The sequence below is a fragment of the Poecilia reticulata genome, chromosome 14, assembly GCF_904066995.2.
Source record: "Poecilia reticulata chromosome 14, P_reticulata-male-v2, whole genome shotgun sequence".
NCBI classification, from domain to species: Eukaryota; Metazoa; Chordata; class Actinopteri; order Cyprinodontiformes; family Poeciliidae; genus Poecilia; species Poecilia reticulata.
This window is the reverse complement of record NC_088843.1, coordinates 27,114,193-27,133,925: the sequence shown is the minus strand read 5'-3', so window position 1 is coordinate 27,133,925 and position 19,733 is coordinate 27,114,193. Positions and strand designations below refer to the sequence as shown.

Here is a 19,733-nt window from a genome sequence, read left to right as displayed (position 1 = left end):
TTTGCATTACGTTGCTATCAGTTTGCTATCAGCTTTTTGTTAAAAAGACAAGTTTTACTCCCATATTTTTGTGGATGGGAAATGGAGTGTGGAGGCTTGTAAAGTTAATCCCAGAATCCTGTGGTGTAGAAACTACTGAATTAATGTTTTGACATAAGTTAAGCTAATAACCTTATTAGCTCATTAATATTAAAAAAGAGGGGAAACAATCAATACAGCAGTATATACAACTACTAAGCTGAACTCGATACATGCAGGTTTCAGGAAAAATGTTAAAGAATTAGTTGCTAAATAGCTAACACAATTAGCATAAACAGCCAAAACAGTCACTGAACAAATTGGTGCTAGGCTAAGCTAATAGATGGTTATAAAAGAAAGAAAACAAAAACAAAGCACTTCACCATTAGATTCTAATTTTGTTCAGTAGGCTAAAAAGGAGCCAACTTATCAAAGAATACAGAAATACTCTCAACAAGCTGAACTGTCAGTCAGCTTTAGCATAATGTAAAATCTGTGAAGCTACAGAAACAACAAAAAAATAGGATTGTAGCTCCAACATCTAGAATCTTCTCTGTCACGTGCATAAAACTGCACATTTTAATCAGGCCAGGATTTCAGTTGATACTTTACATATAATCTTTTCAGAAAGCTTTTGGAATGTAACAGTCAAGCTTAGTTGGATGTTTTCAAGACAGTCTGGCTTCAAGGCTGTGATTGGTTCTGATTAAGGTTAAGTCATTTTTGCTTGCTTTTCTCTTGATCATCTTTCTTTTTGCACTGCAATCAGGCAAGTAGACAATCCAAATTACTGGTGAGTTGTTGCGTCGTCTGCCTAATTTAACCCCAAAGTGATAAATCATGTTGACTCCGAGATGTCTGTTTCATTACCCTAACAGGAGTAAATACAGCTGAGTGTGGGGCAGTTTTCTGCTGACATAATCAGAGAGGAAAATGAAAGAGAGACAAAAGCTGCAAAGTGACTCTGCAGAAACAGGATGGAGGGAGGCGAGCTGAGGTCAGCAGGAAGTCAGAGTATGACCAAACTAAAGCTTCAGGTTCACACAGTGTAAGGTTGGCTGATAATCTTCACAGAAGCACATGGCACGCAGTTTAATATGAAACAGAGGCCAGCAGTCATCTACAGTTCAGACTCTGTACCTTTATAGAATCTCTCATGGAGATTATATCGGCAGGGAGAGGTTGATCTGCAAAAGAATCAAAAACTAAATCTCATTGAAAAAAAAGATTCTTTAAATGACAAACATTTAATGTATTTAAGGCCACTCTTAGTTAGTAAATAATGTATTTTTGTAGATGCTTTGACTAATATCAAGTTCTATTTTAGTCCCATTTTTACTTTAATGACTGTTTGCTCTTACTTTTTTCTTTCTTCCTTTATTATCCATATTGTATTTGAACTGGGTTTTGATATCTGTAGTTTTAATTTGAAATTGTTGGTGTACTATGGCCACCCAGGTGAAAAAAAGTATACTTTAGTATACTACATTTTAACATACTTTAGTATATTTTTATCAATGTACTTAAACTGTACTATTTTTGGAACGACTAATTTTGTGCTTAGTATACTTTAGTAGTATTTAAATAGCATTAAATTACAACTAATAGTATATTTTAGTATACTATACATACTTTTTTGGAACAACTTCAAGTGTACTTAAAGTATACTTTTTAAATATCATATTTCAGAGCTTTATTATTATATTTTGATATAATTATTATATTTTGAGTGTAATAATTCTGTCTCAGAATTATATTAAAAATATATATGTAATATACTTCAAATATATTTTAAATATACTATTAATATATTAGTAATGTATTTAGATTACACTTAATTTTTAGTTTTGATTTCCTGCTATTGATAATAAACTACAATTTTAATTACTCATGAATGTGCTAATATTCCTATGTACCTATTTTGTACATGACATGCATAACTACACTGCAGTACTTACATTGTTCTAGGCTACAATTACATGGAAAGATTAATTACACAAGATGGTCAAGGTAATTCAAATATTTTGTTTTATTACCGACATTTTAAAATTGTCTTTGACTCTAAAACAATAAAATAAAACTAATTAATCATAATATAAACAATTAGTGCATCAAGTAAACACAGCATTTTGCAGGTAAATGTTATTTAATTTGGCTAAGAATAATTATTGCACTGTCAGTGAATGACGTCTAATAGATGTTCTATATTTACCAGAGGAACACAGTAACGCCTTCATGAGCTCAAACTGAGGAAGAAAAGAGGATGGATGCTCCAAGCAGTTTAGACAGAGTTGTTTTTGGTTTCACCACTATTTACCTACTATTTTTCCTGCTATTCCAAGTATTCTTAAAAGATTGTCTGTTAGTCAGCAGCTCATGTGACCAAACCAGCTGAGGAGATGAAAAACTAAAGCACTCAACAATTAAAACTTGAGATGACTTAAAACTGAAGTTAAATTTTTAAGTTGTAACATTTTAACTCATTGTTAAAATGTTAACATTGCTTAACTAGAGGTAAAGTTAGCTAATGTTACCTCTAACTAACTAGAGGTTTTGCACGAGTTGCACTTGTTAGGTAACCCCAAGATCATTGGGTCTTCTTAAAAGATAAAGTGACGTTTCTTAAAAATGTAGCCAGTGTTTTCAGCAAAATTGAGCTGACTGTCCAGGAATTATCCAAGGTATTTAAAATTTGCCATAGTTTCAACAGGTCGGCCATCGAGTGAAACTGGAAACACTTTCAGATCTTGTTTATGTCATTTAATTAGCTCTACTTCCTTAAGAAAATTAAAAAGTATGGTGTTTTGTGAGGGACTTTATCTTTTGCGGTTCCAGTAATGCCAGAATTAATAATAAATAATAAAGACTGGTAATCTGACTTAGTAATGTATTTATATTAGTTGTGCTACCACCCCCACGCCACTAGAGGCAGTAGCAGGCCCAAGAAGATGCGACAAAGGAGCAGATTTAGAAGTACACAGAAAGCTACGGAATTTGTTAAAAGCTGCGGCTGCGCTGAAGTAAATAAAAAAGAGAAGTTGAAATACATGCTGAGAGTGAAACTCCTTCCTACAGATGAAGCTATATCACAGATTTCAAAAGAAAATTTAAACGGGAGAACGCGGATAATATAGGAAATGGCGCCCCCTTCACTTCCGGATTGCAATGATCCCATTTCCAAATAAGGTAAGAGGCTGACAGTGGTCCGTCCCCGCCCCTTTCTGTTTGCTGCAGCGAGGTGTACTTGAGGTCATAGACATTAATACGTAGACGCCGTTGCTGCAATACGTAACAGCGTCCGCCATATTGAATGTGGAATATGTGCCAGTAAGCTAATACAAGTGAATGGACCTAACTTTATAAAGTGCCGTTCTATAAAGTATTTTAAGTTAATACCTGCATTGGCACATTTTCTCACACACATTAATATATTTGGCAATCAGAGAAATTACTAAAGAGAGCGTTTCTAACTTTTGATGTGATTATTTAATTGTTTTGGAGCATTTCTGAATAAAGAGCACAATGTTTTACTTGATAGAAATGATTCTGATAATTTTTATATTGAAATTGATGAACAGACACACTTTTACAGTGTTTTATTAAAGAATATATTTACATAATTCTATAATTTAATGTACATTTAACATTTCAAGACAAACAAATAATTTTCCTGTATTTATTTTTTATACGTTATTGAGAAATGACTTGTGATTTATAAGTCAGTCATTGTCAAACATTAAACTACATATTTTTCTTACTTTTTTCCAGATAATAAATATTTATTAGAGTATGTCAACTCTGCTATTGACAGCAAAGAGTAAAAATAATTCTAACAGAGTAAATTATTTTTATTTTATTACATAAGCTACATTAATACACTAATACTTCAGATTGAGATATTTAAAAATACACAAAAAGTGAAAGAATGAAATGTTTATTATACTGGGAACACTGGTCACATGCAGGGCTTCAGTCTGCTGGCCACACTGGGAGAACTCCAGTGACTTCTGAGACTTCCTAGTTCACAGACTAAAGTCAAGGATAAAAGAGAAATTATCAAAAAGTGTAATAGAAAATATAAATGTTTCCTTCACATTCAGAAAAAGACATTTTTAGCATGTTGGGCTCTGACTCGTAGCATCTTTATAGCTAAATACCGACATGGTGAAGCTGAGCTGGGAAACAGACTGAAGAACAGCAGCTCCAGCTCTGATCCTGACTGATCTTTCCTCACTAAATCCCCTGGTTTTTAATTAACGTCTCCTCTTACAGTGGTTTCTCATCAGCTCTCTCTCATTAGAAAACAGTATGAAAACTAGTGATGAGTCCAGCAACACCGACGTGCCGGCGCATGCATCAAGCCCATAGACCAGGGGTGTCCAAACTTTTTTCAAAGGGGGCCAGATTTGGTGTGTTAAAAATGTAGGGGGCCGACCTTGGCGGATGTTCTTTACATAGAACAGCAATATATTTAAACACATTTCAGCAAGTCATTCTGTTTTTCATTTGCTTTTTTATTTTAATTTCAGCGATCTGAAGCATGTCTTTTGGTTCATTTGAAACATGCATATCATATGCAATTGAATATTCACTTAACTTCACTTTTTTAACTAACTTTTTTCTAATGGTTAAACAGAAGTAATTGTACTCGTGTGCAAATTACATTTGAAACATAAAAAAAAATCTCACCATGGCAGTTCAATATTTACAGAATTTTTAAATAACAGAAAAAATAACAGAAAAAATAGCAAGTAACAGTCATATCAACAAGTGCAAGGCTCATTTGAAATATGACATATTAGTAAATGTTGATCAGATTTTTTAAAGTTTATTATTCTGGAGTGAAAACTGAAAACTTGTCTGAATTTATGACTTATTTTGATCTTAAAAAACAAAACAAAAAAAATATTCAGAGATTTATTGTAAATGACAAATGACTTGCCTGCGTTAATGTGATACTAAGATCTGGACTTCGGCACATAGATCAGGACGCTATTGATTTTATGACAGAGGCTGCGGGCCGGATGAAATTTGACCATGGGCCGCATTTGGCCCCCGGGCCGGACTTTGGACATGCCTGCTGTGGTGTTAATGGTATGTACGGTTAAAAACTACAAATGGCCACCTGTGATGACATCACGGGGCGCGTCAGGCTTAAGTAGACAGGTGACGCTGATTGCGGGGGAAATGTCCATGCTGAGAGTCGGTGTGATGCCAAATAAACTAATCACGATGATACAGTTGGACTGAACGCACTCTTTTGTTAACACGACATGGTGTCAGGAGGGGCGCTGTAAATCGTCGTGAGGCTGTAACTTTATTCGGCTACCGGAGACATGGCTGAGGACGACGTACAGACAGTTGGTTCTGCGGGTCCATCTGCAACGTTCAGTATCCAGCCGCCAGAGTCTTTCGACTTCACAAAGCCGCAGGAGTGGTCCAAGTGGATACGGCGATTCGAACGGTTTCGTCTGGCAAGTAACCTGAACTCCAGTTCTGAGGAGAATCAAGTTAACACGCTCATTTATTGCATGGGAGACGAAGCTGACGATGTTCTGCGGGGATTAGCGTTATCTGACCCTGACAGGAACACGTATCAAGGAGTTTGTGAGGGTTTTCAAGCTTTCTTCCTTATCAAGAAAAATGTTATTTATGAGCGAGCCCGGTTTAACATGCGCAAACAAGAAGAGCATGAAACCGTGGATGCCTTTGTTACTTCACTGTATGCGCTAGCAGAACATTGTGCGTATGGAGCGCTACATGATGAACTGATTCGCGATAGACTGGTGGTGGGACTTCAAGATAAAAGGTTATCGGAACGTATGCAACTCGATCCAGATTTGACATTAGAAAAGGCCATTACCTCAGCAAGACAAAGTGAAGAGGTGAAACGACAGCAGTCCTGCCTGCGTACTGATACTAGATCAGAAACGGAAAATGGCAAATCTGTCGACAGAGTGTATGAAAGCGGTGTTAAGCCTCGTAAGACTAAATATCGACCCAAGATGCACACTGCTATAAGTGCAAAAAGAGAGGTTCTGCAGTGTTATAAGTGCGGTGGTTCTCCATCCCATCCCAAACGTGACTGTCCAGCTAATGGGGAAAAATGTCATCTATGTGGAAAAAAGGGACACTATAAGAGGGTGTGTAGAACGCTCAAGACTGTACATGCTGTGGAAAGAGACGATTTTTTGTTTTTAGGCAGCATTACAAACGGAGATGAACCTTGGAGGGTGGATGTTGAAGTAAATAACCGAATTATTTCATTTAAGATTGATACGGGTGCCGATGTTACAGTTCTGCCATATGCCAGGTTTAAAGACATCTACAGAGATGCAAGTTCTCCCATTCTGAAGAAAGTCACTAGACAGCTGCTAGGACCTGGGGGAAATGCACTGGACATTGTGGGGGTTGTTGAGATGTTAATGAGAAAAGGGGACAAGGTGATACATGAAAGTGTATACATTATAAAACATCTGCAGACTGCACTTTTGGGCAGGCCAGCCATTCAGAAACTGGAGCTTGTAGCTAGATTAAATGAGATAACTGCTGAAACAATGAAAGCTAGCTATCCAAAGCTCTGTAGTGGTCTGGGAGAAGTGAGACAGCCTTATGCCATCAAACTGAAACCAGGAGCTCAACCATTCTCATTAAAAACACCCAGAAGGATTCCACTTCCTTTGATGGACAAAGTCAAGCAAGAACTGTCTCGCATGGAAAGTATCGGTGTGATCAGCAGAATTGAGGAGCCCACTGAATGGTGTTCAGGAATGGTGGTTGTTCCCAAAAAGACAGGTGCTGTACGCATATGCGTCGATCTCACAAAGCTGAATGAGTCTGTGTGTAGAGAGAAGTATATTCTTCCGTCTGTTGATGAAACACTCGGTAAACTGGGAGGAGCTAAAATCTTCAGTAAATTAGATGCTAATATGGGCTTTTGGCAAATACCTTTAACTGAGGAAACGGCAAAATATACAACCTTCATTACTCCTTTTGGTCGTTATTATTTCAAGCGGCTACCCTTTGGTATAGCGTCTGCCCCTGAGCATTTCCAAAACAGAATGGTGACAGAGGTCACAGAGGGGCTAGATGGGGTAGTATGCCATATGGATGATGTGTTAGTGTGGGGGAGAACACAAAAGGAGCATGATGCTCGTCTGCATATCGTTCTTGAAAAGATTCAAGACGCTGGTATTACACTGAACATCGAAAAATGTGATCTTTCAAAACACACCGTAACATTTTTGGGCCACGTTATCTCTGCAAATGGAGTTAGCCCGGATCCCAATAAAGCAGAAGCTGTGAGAAAGATGAAAGAACCAAGAGATGTGAGTGAGTTAAGAAGCTTCCTTGGAATGGTTAACCAGCTGGGGAAGTTTATTCCACGGTTATCAGAGCGAGACAAACCTTTAAGGGATCTCTTGTCTAAGAAAAACTGTTGGATATGGGGAGTTGATCAGGCCAAAGCATTTCAAGATCTGAAAGAGATGCTTTCATCTCCGCCAGTGTTAACTATGTACGACACAAACAGGGAATGCAAAGTTTCAGCAGATGCATCAGCTTATGATCTGGGGAGTGTGCTGCTTCAAAAATGGGGTCAAGAATGGAGACCTGTTGCATATGTGTCACGAGCATTAACACAGACTGAGCAGAGATATGCACAAGTGGAAAAAGAAGCTTTGAGTCTTACCTGGGCTTGTGAAAGGTTCAGTAATTATCTCATTGGCAAACATTTCCAAATGGAGACTGATCATAAACCACTTGTGAGTCTGTTGGGTTCTCAGAGGTTGGATGCCCTTCCACCGCGCATTCAGCGTTTTAGAATGCGTCTCATGAGATATTCCTATTCCATCTCATATGTGCCAGGGAAACATCTGGGGACAGCTGACACTCTGTCACGTACCCCCATGACAGAAAACTTAACAGAAACAGAAACTAAGTTGGTTGAAGACTCAAATATTTATGTGGACAGTGTGATACAAAACTTGCCTGCAAGCACTAGCTACCTTGAAGAGCTGAGAGAGGAGCTGAAAAGGGACAGCATATGCGTGCGGGTGATGCAGCTATGTGAAGGAGGATGGCCTACACACTATAACAGTGAACCAGCACTTAGACTGTACTGGGCTGAAAAGGCATTTCTTACAGTGAAGGATGGTCTTTTGTTAAAAGGAGAAAGACTTGTTATTCCTTCCACTATGAGAAACGATGTGCTCATGAGACTACATGAAGGACATCAGGGAGTGGTGAAATGTCGAGAACGAGCGCAGCAGTCAGTGTGGTGGCCTGGACTAAGCCAGCAGCTAAAAGAGCTGGTTCTAAAGTGTCACACCTGTAACAGAGAGAAAGTAAATCATATTGAGCCACTGATGCCATCACAGTATCCAGACAGACCATGGCAAAAACTTGGGGCTGATCTGTTTACTTTGCAAGGGAAAACGTATATTCTGGTTGTGGACTATGCATCAAGATTTGTGGAAATTGCTCAGTTAAGTCCCACAAGGTCAACAGATGTGATTCCCCACTTGAAATCTGTGTTTGCACATCATGGTATTCCCGAAGTATTGATCACAGATAACGGTCCCCAGTTTTCATCTGCTGCTTTTGCTACATTTGCAAAGTTATATGGATTTCACCATATCACAAGTAGCCCGAGATACCCACAAAGTAACGGGGAAGCTGAACGTGCTGTTAAAACAGTGAAAAACTTGTTGAAGAAAGCAGCTGATCCATATCTCGCCTTACTCGCCTATAGAGCAACACCACTTTGGAATGGATACAGCCCAGCAGAGCTTCTTATGGGAAGAAGACTTCGCACGACGGTGCCAACACTTCCATCTTTATTGACACCAGTTCTTCCGAATAGTAGGATGGTTGCTCAAAAAGAGAAAAAGAGGAGGACACAAGATGCAGAGAGATATGATTTACGCCACAGAGCAAGAGTTCTTAGCAAACTCACTCCAGGACAAGGTGTGTGGATTAAAGACCAAGGCACAAGTGGAGCAGTGGTTACCAGTCATTCGACTCCACGCTCTTATATTGTGGAAGGACCGCATGGATCAATTAGGCGAAATCGTCGTCATTTGGTTGCCATGGAGCCTTCGACAGAGCCAGAAGTACCGGAAGGGGACCTGGCTCCAGAACAAGCTCAACAGAGTTCCGAAGAACCTACACAGCAGAATCTTCCTGAACTTTCACCTACTCCTAGAACCAGGATTGGGAGACGGATCGTGAAACCTGATAGACTGAATTTATAGTCAAAGGGAATGAAATGATTTGTGTACATGTTACGCTAAAGTTTAGGAATAATTAAATGTGTATTTCTATTTACAATGTTTTCTAGTCTTAGGTAGAGACAGACCTTCCAGCTACAGAGGCAGAATAATCCTCTAAGGTCTGTTGAATCAATGGTAGTCCACCCATTGATTCTAGAGGGGGAAGATGTGGTGTTAATGGTATGTACGGTTAAAAACTACAAATGGCCACCTGTGATGACATCACGGGGCGCGTCAGGCTTAAGTAGACAGGTGACGCTGATTGCGGGGGAAATGTCCATGCTGAGAGTCGGTGTGATGCGAAATAAACTAATCACGATGATACAGTTGGACTGAACGCACTCTTTTGTTAACACGACACCTGCCATAGACTGACACCCGTTTCGGTGCACGTATTGGTTTCAACAAGTCACGTGACCAATACAGGAACTGTTTCGAAATGACACTGGATGCCAAACTGTGTTTATAAGGAAGCGAATCTGTCAAAAGCATTTGTCAAACAAATTCTTGATCTTTTACATTGTCATATATGGAGCAGCTTCAAAGGAAATGGTTCCGCAGTGTGGGACCATTTTGTTTGACCACTCAGGAGATGGAGACTGAAACTTTCAATGTCTGCTGGAAAAAAAAGAAAAAAAAAACTGTGGCCAGAGGCAGCGCAAAACCCGACCGGAGACTCGTTTGATGAGATCCGTCGCTCTGCTGTAGACACAGCTGTGAATCTCGCAAAGCAGCTTGGAGGAAACGCTTTAATGACATGACTGCTGATCACATTAATAAGGCCCGATTGATGCACACGCACATCCGATGACCTGAAAACAGGTTTTGTTCTTTGGTTTCAATGTAAAGTATTTATTTATGCTGTGTAATAACTGTAAAAAAAAATAAAGGTAACTACTTAACGGATTTCGCCTCACGGGTTATTTTCGGGACGCAACCTCTAAGAAAAACAAGGGTTCACTGTGTTTACATAATTTTTTTCTACAGCAGAAGTTTTGTCAAAAAAACGCTAAATTTCAAAAATGTTGTAAAAACTTTTTTAAAAAAATAAAAATGTGTGGGGAAAAAAAACAGTCCACAAGCATCCTCATTCCAAACACATTCATTACATTTAAATGTAACTGAAGATATGACATAATACAACATATAATATTCAATAAAATACAAAGACTTAAATCTTATTGTATAGACTTGGTCATCAAATCACTGTCCAGCAGGTGACAGTATTCAGTGACACAGTAAATGGTGAAATAAATAATAAATGAGTAAAATAAATCAAAAAATGAAGAAAATGAGTGAAATAAATAAAAAAATTGTTAAATAATTTTGCTTTTTCATTAACCCAGTTTTTCATTTATTTATTTTTTATATTATCAATTTCTCAATTTCCTATTTTTCATTTAACCATTTTTAATTTAGCTTTTTCATTAACCCAATTTTTCATTTATTTATTTTTCATATGATCAATTTCCCAATTTCTCTTTTTCATTTATCTATTTTTAATTTATCCATTTACCCATTTTTCATTAATCTATTTTTCATTTAACCACTTTTCAATTTCTCTATTTCATTAACCCAATTTTTTCATATATTTATTTTTCAGATTATCATTTTCTCAATTTCTCTTTTTCATTTATCTATTTTTCATTTATTTATTTTTCATTTATCCCTTTATCTATTTACCCATTTTTCATTAATCTATTTTTTAATTTAACAATTTTTCAATTTCCTTTTTCCTTTAATCTGATTTTCTATTTCCCAGTTTCATTAATCAATTTCTCATATATCCCCTTTTTATTTAACCATTTTCTTTTATCTATTTTTCATATATTTGTTTGAAAAATAGTTACTTTTCCCATTTTCCAATTTCTCTTATTCATTTAGTATTTTCTTATTTATCACATTCTATTTCCCCGCAAAACTTGGAAAAAATTTATGCAAATGAGGAGAGGCTCGTCATCAGGCTACAACTTCCCCAATTGGTTGGTTAGCGTCACACCCATACTTTGCTTCAAGAAAGATGGCGACCTACTAACGGGTTATCAATAAGCTGAAGCTCATCAACTTCATTAGAAAATAGTGTTATTACTCCTGACTTTAGTTCTCGTGTGGCCGCTCAGACAGAACGTGTTTCAGTTGGCGGCTCTCATGGACTCAAGAGCTTCACAGTCGGGAGTTTTTATAGTTTGGACGAAGCGGCCGCTGAAGTTGGATTACGATTGAAGGTTCGGGACACCTAAACTTGCCCAAACTAAGGTGGGCAAGTAATACATACAAAGAACTGCTTAAATTAATAGTCATATTTACTTTATATGCATATGCATGTAGGCCACACTTGGTACACCTCAGGGATGTAACCAAGAGAGGCAAAGATTGTAGCAGGAGTTCAGCTTTTATCCATTCTCCATTCTGTATCCTCACTAAATGTCACTGTATTCAGGTTGTCTGTTTAGAAAGGTAAAACAAGGTGATCGACTCTAAACCTCTAACTTTTTAATGTCATTTAATCAACCTGTTGCAGTGGCAACCGCTTGCGCCCCACAAACCCAGCAGAGATTAGTTGAAAACACAAAAGATTCAGTCCGTTAAGATATTAGGTTTTCAGGCTTCATCTTTACTGCTCTGCTCATCAGGGTCTTTGAGTCCCTTTTTATTTTTGTAATGGTACCGAAATGCACACACCTTGTTTAAACAATAATTACTGAGATTATTAATTTGGTTGGGCCATTAATTTGAAGAAGTTTTGTTGATTTTATCCTTAATAAGATGTATTGGAGCAGAGGACGTGCTGGTCTCAACATGCTGGAGGCGTTCAGTTTGTCACCTACTGCCGAGATTAACTCAAAACCTTCCGCTATCGTAATTGAGCCCTATTGATTAAATATGACTGTAGTTGGAAAACAAACATCAGCGGTAGCTTACCGTGCAACGTCTGGTCAACCGGAGGATCCTGGACGGACAGCAGCGGTGCAGGTCTGAAAGATGACCTCCGATGCAGATCTCCAAGGCTTGCCACTCTCATTCTTTCAGCTCCATGCTCCGTAGAGCTGCCTCTGGATATTGCAGTTCACTTACGATGTACAGTAAAGTCTGCTCCTTATAGTTGGATCACAGCTGGTAGCTACGAAGGTGTCCCGAACCTTCAATTGTAAGCCAACTTCAGCGGCCGCTTCGTCCAAACTATAAAAACTCCCGACGGTGAAGCTCAGAGTCCATGAGAGCCGCCAACTGAAACACGTTCTGTCTGAGCGGCCACACGAGAACTAAAGTCAGGAGTAATAACACTATTTTCTAATGAAGTTAATGAGCTTCAGCTTATTATTTCATTTAACCACTTTTCAAGTGGTTAAATGAAAAATAGATTAATGAAAATGGGTAAATGGATAAAGGGATAAATTAAAAATGGATAAATGAAAAAGAGAAATTGATAATATGAAAAATAAATAAATGAAAAATTGGGTTAATGAAAAAGCTAAATTAAAAAATGGTTAAATGAAAAATAGATTAATGAAAAATGGGTAAATGAAAAATAGATTAAGGAAAAAAAGGAAATTGAGAAATTGATAATATGAAAAATAAATAAATGAAAAACTGGGTTAATGAAAAAGCAAAATTATTTATTTAACAATTTTTTTATTTATTTCACTCATTTTCTTCATTTTTTGATTTATTTTACTTATTTTTTATTTATTTCACCCATTTATTTATTTATTTAATTTTGGCTGAAATGGCTCTCCATAGTTTAGAAGCTAATTTCTGGCTGCAAAGTAAAGTAATTCTGACCTTTCATCCTTACCTGGGGAAGGTAATCCTAATGAATCCATTTTGTTTCGTAAAACGATTGAAACAAGTTCACACAGCACAGGAGTTAAGGAGCTCCGATCGCCCTGTTGCCACATAGAAGATGGCGGACGCTTTTACGTACGACTCAGCGCTCCATGAGGCGTCTACGTATTGATGTCTATGCTTGAGGTGTACTTGGTTTTTTCTTCTCTTTGTGGCGTTTTTTTTAAATAAATGAAAGTGTGCAATACCGCCACCATCTGGTCTGGAGTATGAACTGGAGCTAATGCCGTTGATTATAAGGTTTTACATCACACATCTGAAAATTGATTGGGTACTTTCTTAAAAATTACATCATGATTATCCTTTTTTTATTGTATGCAATTTTAATAAATAGTCAAATATTATTAAGGCACTTAAAAATTCATACATATTCATTCATATTTTGTTCACTTAAAGTATAATTTTATTTAATATATTAAAAGTGTATTTTGGTACAATTATGTTTAAGTGTGTTTAAAGTACTAATTTCGAAATTGGTACAAGTGTATTTTCAGTATACTTCAGATATACTTATAGGTTACTTAATAATTAGTATACTTAAAGTGTACTTTCACAAATTAAAGTATGTTTGAAGTATACTAAAGTATACTTTTTTTCACCTGGGCAGTCTTGGCCAGGTCTCTCATGTCAAGTGATTTTTAATTTCAATGTGACATACCTGCTTAAATAAAGGTTACATATGCACACACACTGGGAGGTAGACGGTAGGTTTTGATATCAGGGGTCTCACTTCAATTCCAGGATGCATGTAATGTACTGTCTCCTTCTGATAGACTTTAGAAGATATTTATTAAACTATAATCATGTTTATCCCATTTTATTCTGACATCAGCCACAGATTATCAGCAAATTCTTGAATATGTCTGGATGAAGGAAAATTTTTAAAGTTTTGCTCTTCTTGAGCTAAACATACAAACAAATGTGTTGACTGTTTCTACCTGTTCTGGGTTTTTATCAGGACGTCACTGATTAGCTCAGGGATTTCCTGTAACTGCTGCATTTCTAATGAATCTTTGTCTAATACCAGCCCCTCTCTGTGTTTCAACAGGGCCTTGTACACCTATGAGGATGAGAGTAATGACCTGACTCTGGCTGCATCCGGAGGTACGCGTTTCCATCTCTTTTATTTCCCCTCACACATGCAGTCTCTGCTGGGACTCCCTCAGAAAGAACACATCATTGTTGTAATGTCCATGTTTTAAATGGAAAATTTGACGCAAGGCGGTAAACTGCTGAGCTCTCTAGGTTCTTCATCGAAATGTCAAACATTACCAAGTATTTTCGACCTAGTTTCTAGTGCAATTGTCTTAGTACACATGAAATAAGACGAAACAAACTTACAAGTAACATTAAAGCAAGATATAGGAGCTTGTTTTAAGTATTGATTTAAAAATATTAGTTCCACTGGCAGATTATTTCACTTAAAACATGTTCCCATGTTTTCCAAGAGAAAACATTTTCCCATGTTTTGACACTAAACCAAAAATACTTGGTAAGATTTTGTTTTTGGAGTGCACTGCTGCTAACAGATCAAGGCTTCTTCTTTATATTTGATTCATTCTCGATTCACGATGCCATGTTGACACTGCAACTGTTGTGTAAATGGTTCCTCATAAATTAGCAAATGTGCATATGGACCAAATGCTTCAACATCAGAGGAGAGAAAACTGCTGAAGCTTGGGTTTGTTATAAAATTTTCCACATTGACAACAAATAGATCACTGAAAGCAGATCTGTTATCTTACATTTACGCAGCTATATTGCTTTCAGCCTGAAAAGAAGCTCCTGTTTTTGTTTGTATTACACAACAGTGCCTTTCTGCGCAGCTATGGAGAAGCATTACCTCATATTGTCCTGCTTTCAGTAATATTTAGATGCTGTAAACTCCAGATGTGTCTGTGCCAAGGGCGTAGAGAGTGCACAAGTAAATACAGTACGAATACCAACATTTGGAAGAGACCTAAAGCTAAACCAGAACCAGGAAGCTCAGCCATCTGCTTCAGCCAGCAGGGGGAAACCTGTTGTATCATACACAAAGAGGTAGAATTTTTATATGCTGCTTTAACTTGACACATTACAAACAAACTTCATTGTGTTTTACTGGGATTCTGTGTGACAAATCAACACTAAGTAGTGCAATGTAGAAGGAAAATAATACAAGTCTCTCCTCAAAATGTGGCTCTTTGTATTGAATACCCCAGGTTGTACCCCCAAGTATTTTGGGGTTTCAGCAACTTTGCATATCTTCAACTTGGATTGGATGGAGAACAACTGTAAATATGAATGTTAGAAATATTGCCAGAGATTTTCAACTGAACTTTGACTTGAGGCAGTTTGGGCTAGCTCAGTGTTTCTCAACCTTTTTTGGGCCAGCGCCCTCCTAGCCTTTATCCAGGTTCCTCACCGCCCCCCACCAAAGAATTTGCAGGCTACTTTACACTGACTATTATTTTATCATTAATATTACTATTACTATTGTAGATGTTTTTATTTTTATGCTTGTTTCTGTATTTATCATCAAAAATAATTTCCCAGAGAACAAAAAAGTCATGGGAATAGAAATTATTTTCACAGGCGTCTATGAAAAATGCAATGAACATTCAAGTTAAAATCGGTAGGCCTAACAGCAGCCAATCAGAGTGGAAAAAATATTCTTATTTTGTGCCATTTTCTAGTTGTTAAATATTCCACAAAATGACCAGATAAAAGATGTACAACATGCCAGTTTAAACTTTGAACTATTTGCAAAACGACTGAGCTCTGCAACATTAAAACATGGATAGAACTGTAACTACATTAATCATAGCTCTTCTTCTCTTCAGTGTTTGTCAGTTTCTGGTGGCGCAGCTCTGTGCTGCCTTCAGGAGAATGGGACATCAGAGTATCATCCATAAAACTTCACCCACATGGCATTTAATGTGCAAACCAGAGCTTTCAGTGGAAAAACAAAGTTCCAGATCCTTTTAATGCCATACAAATATGAGACAGAAACATGGATTATATATTTATATAGACCTGTCTATTTATTTATAGATTAATAGTTTTACTGGACAGAAATGACAAAGAACAAATCTGGTTCTTAATCAAATCCTAATGAGTCAAATTGAAAGTGTCATGGAGTCATCAGCACCGGTGTTAACGCTATAAAATGAACGCTCTCTATTCTGGTATCACCCATCGAAGGATTTCTTTATTTAAATGGGTTCATTTTTCAGAGGAATACACAGTGAGGGTATCGTGATTTTTTTAGCTACAAGTAGCAGGAGAATGGAGCTGCGCCAAGAAGCTAACAGAAGCTAGCAAACACTGAGTTGAGAGTTGCCATCAACACAGTTACAGCCAAGCATGATTTAATGTTACACAATACAGTTTTACTAAGTTGCTCAAAGTCTAAACCAGTCGTATACAATACCAGAGAGCATTCAGATTTTTTTTCATATATTGTATTTTCCGGTTTATATGTGGATTTTTCTTCAACCACCAGGAAGTGTGTCCTGTAAACTGTGGGTGTTTTGTTTTGCATAGCGCATTGCTGCCATCTGTTGGACTTTTAGGGAACTGCTTGACTTTTATGTTATTTAATAAGTACGGTTGTTTACTAGCGGTAGAGCAGATGAACACACGTGTCTGTTATGAACACTGCATTCCAGGTTTCCCTCAATAAAATATATACTAGTCAGGCCCAGTGACCGTTTCACTAACGGTTTTTGCCCATGTGCTTTCTGGGTAATAATCAATCGAGAAACGCGGCACGCACCCCCCCCCTACCCCGCCTCTCCCCATTCAACGATTTCCGGCAGCGCAGGTGATAAACGTGTAACACTTCTTCTGTTACAAACTGACTCCGGCCCCCCACCAGAGAAGGGAAACGTTATGTGGCCCTCACAGGAAAAAGTTTGGGGACCACTGGTCTAAACTAGCATTGTTGTGCATTTTAAGGTGTAAAGTTTACCTTCGACTAAACGCCCGCCAAAGGCATCCCAGCACCCCCGTTTTGTAAAAATGTCCGCCAGCGCCCCCTGCCGTCCTCTGAACGCCCCCTGGGGGGGCGGTACCGCCCACGTTGAGAACCGCTGTCCCACAGATGCCTAGCTAGCTAATTTTTTTGCGTCTATCGTGAGTGGATGCAAATTTATTGTCTGTTGGCTGGACGAAGTTTGTACATTTCTGTGGAGACATAGGTCTTAAATTTCATTCACAATGCTCTCAAAAAGGTCTTAAATTTGAGTTGGTAAAATCTGCAGACAGGTGGTCATAACTTGCTGAAGAAACTCTGTTGAGTTCATTTTTTTTTTTTTTTTGTTGAATCGTTGCATGCTTCCACAGAGCTAGTGTGGAAGGTCCAAAGAGCCACTTGCAGCTCTGAAGCCTCAGGTTGCAGATGCCTGAGCAAGAGGAACCAAAAGCCTCTCCTCTGTTCTGTCCTGCAGGAGGAGGTCTAGCAGAGATCACACTGACCTTTGACAACAGCAGTGTGATGTATGGCTTCTGCAGCCTGAAGGAGCCCACTGCCTTTCTGCCACGATACATCCTCATCAACTGGGTGAGTCGCTTTTTGACGGGCAGACTGGAGGGGAGGGGAAGTGAGGCAGAATGTCCTTCGGTGTGTTGAACGAAGGATGTCCAGGTCAGAAGGACGTGCAGTGCATTTTTAATTTAGTAGCTTATCTTTCAGGGATTGATCTAAACATAGTTCAGTGCACAGGTGCTGCAGATCTGATGGATCGATTTATCAAGGTGTTGTTATGGTTTCACAATAATCTAAATTTAAATATGTGTGATTGCGTTACATGATTTTAAATACATAGAAAACAAAAAGTTAAGAATGTCCAAACAAGAATCAATAAAACACACTTTTGTTTAGACTTTTCTTGGAAATCACTATATTTAAATATCTGGAGATGGAAATAGACAGTTCGATTGTGACAGATGAAAAAACCACTACACTACTTTCTTGAATTTGTCAGTTTTATCTTTTGACCTAGTCACTCCAGTTCAAGAATTCATCTCTAAACTGAACAAGATTGAGGCAGCTCTTTTACAAGCCTGAAAACTTTAATACTAGTGAATGTATCACTAATTACTTCACAGGTTATTGATTCTGGTTGTGCTAATCAGTTAGTGCAGATAAATATAGCTTAATGAGTTTTAAGTTTCACTGCATTGATGAAGAGAAGTTCTACAATTACACACGTTTTATTATAGATCGATTTTCATCCTTTGGATTTGTTTGTAGATTTATTGAATAAAGTGAAACAATAAACATCCAGTAAGGATACTGTTCTATCCAGACCAGAGAAAATGTAACACTAGTGAAAGTGTGTCTTTTAGGTATTTGATGCTGGTGTTTTAATTAGCCAAATAACAACTTTTTGATAATTAGGCCAAATTTAGAGACCTAAAACAACCTCAAATGTAAGACAATACATAACATATAGATGACAAAAGAAAGAAAACGCGAATAATTTGAGGTTGAGCTCATTCATTCTCAGTGAAAGTCTCAGTAAAGCCTGTTAAGAGCATTTGAACACAGATGGACTCCTGACAGCTTCAAGATGAATGTTTAACTTTGTGAACCTGACAGCAGCGGGGGCTCACTCATAATGACAGAGTGCAGAATGACGGAGAAAGCAAGAAAGCTTATGTTTAATTACTGTTTTTTTTGTTTGTTTTTTTTTTTTGTTTTTTTTTTTTGTTCCCAGGACCCAATCTGCAGAGGTGAGTGGAAAAAAAATCACCCAGAGATCCTTTCATTAATGTAGCAAATAGTGATTGAAAGAGTCAGACAGGAAGACATTTGGTGGTTAATTGAGCCTGGGATTGTAGTCATTGGTGTTTTTCATCATCAAGCAACAGAAACAGCCACAAGAGCAACAGACGGAGTTCAAATGAGCCAAGCCAGTCTGAACTGGGCCAGAAGGGGGAATTAAAGTTCATAAATTAAACTTTCCAGCTGTATTTTTGTCTGATCCTGGCACAAAAACATGAAATTTAGATACATTGTTATGAATGTAAATGAGATTAGCCTTTTTTCCCCATCTAATTGGTGCTCACTGCGTTTTCTTTGTCCTGGTATGAATGAGTTGTGATTAGTAAAGTACATTTAGCTTGCTATAAAAAAAAACTGTTTCAGTAACTGAGCCACACACAGATGAACAAACATAGCAAGCGAGAGCAAAGCAAGGCTCAAGCTGCTGTTGAATGCGGTCACTAAAAAGGAAAATTAATTAGTAATTCTGAAAAAAACAACAACATTCAAATTAAAATATTCAGTGCAGCTGGGGTTTAACTTTTTTTTATCTTGGTTTGTTGGCCAACGTCATCTTTATTAAACAAAACAGGAGTTTTTAAAAAACTAATTGCAGCTATAAAAATCTTTGGAAACTGTCACCTTTGAGCTCTGGTATATTTTTAAAGTACAAGATATGCTGATGCCGTGTTAGTCACTCGTGAAATTACAATTTCCTATACTTAGGTCGAAGGCAAACGCAATTCCTTTGTTTCTCAAAGACTCTCATCCAAGAGGTTTCTTTGGTTCAGCGAAGGGGGTGGGAGGAGGATTCTTAGAAACTCGCTATTATATTCAGCCCTGACTCC

General features: G+C 37.6%; 2 protein-coding genes across 8 annotated transcripts in view; one reads left to right on the top strand and one right to left on the bottom strand.

Moving 5' to 3' along the window:
• Positions 1-19,733, bottom strand: part of prr7 (proline rich 7 (synaptic)) — a 205,602-nt gene that overhangs the window by 94,528 nt on the left and 91,341 nt on the right. The window lies entirely within an intron of this gene.
• dbn1 (drebrin 1) overlaps positions 1-19,733 on the top strand; it is a 181,875-nt gene that overhangs the window by 122,143 nt on the left and 39,999 nt on the right. For all 7 annotated transcript variants that reach the window (XM_008428426.3, XM_008428427.3, XM_008428425.3 and 4 more), the window contains exons 2-3: positions 14,185-14,240; positions 17,567-17,679. In XM_008428426.3, the coding sequence (XP_008426648.1) occupies positions 14,185-14,240; positions 17,567-17,679 (169 nt within the window). The remainder of the gene's footprint in view (positions 1-14,184; positions 14,241-17,566; positions 17,680-19,733) is intronic.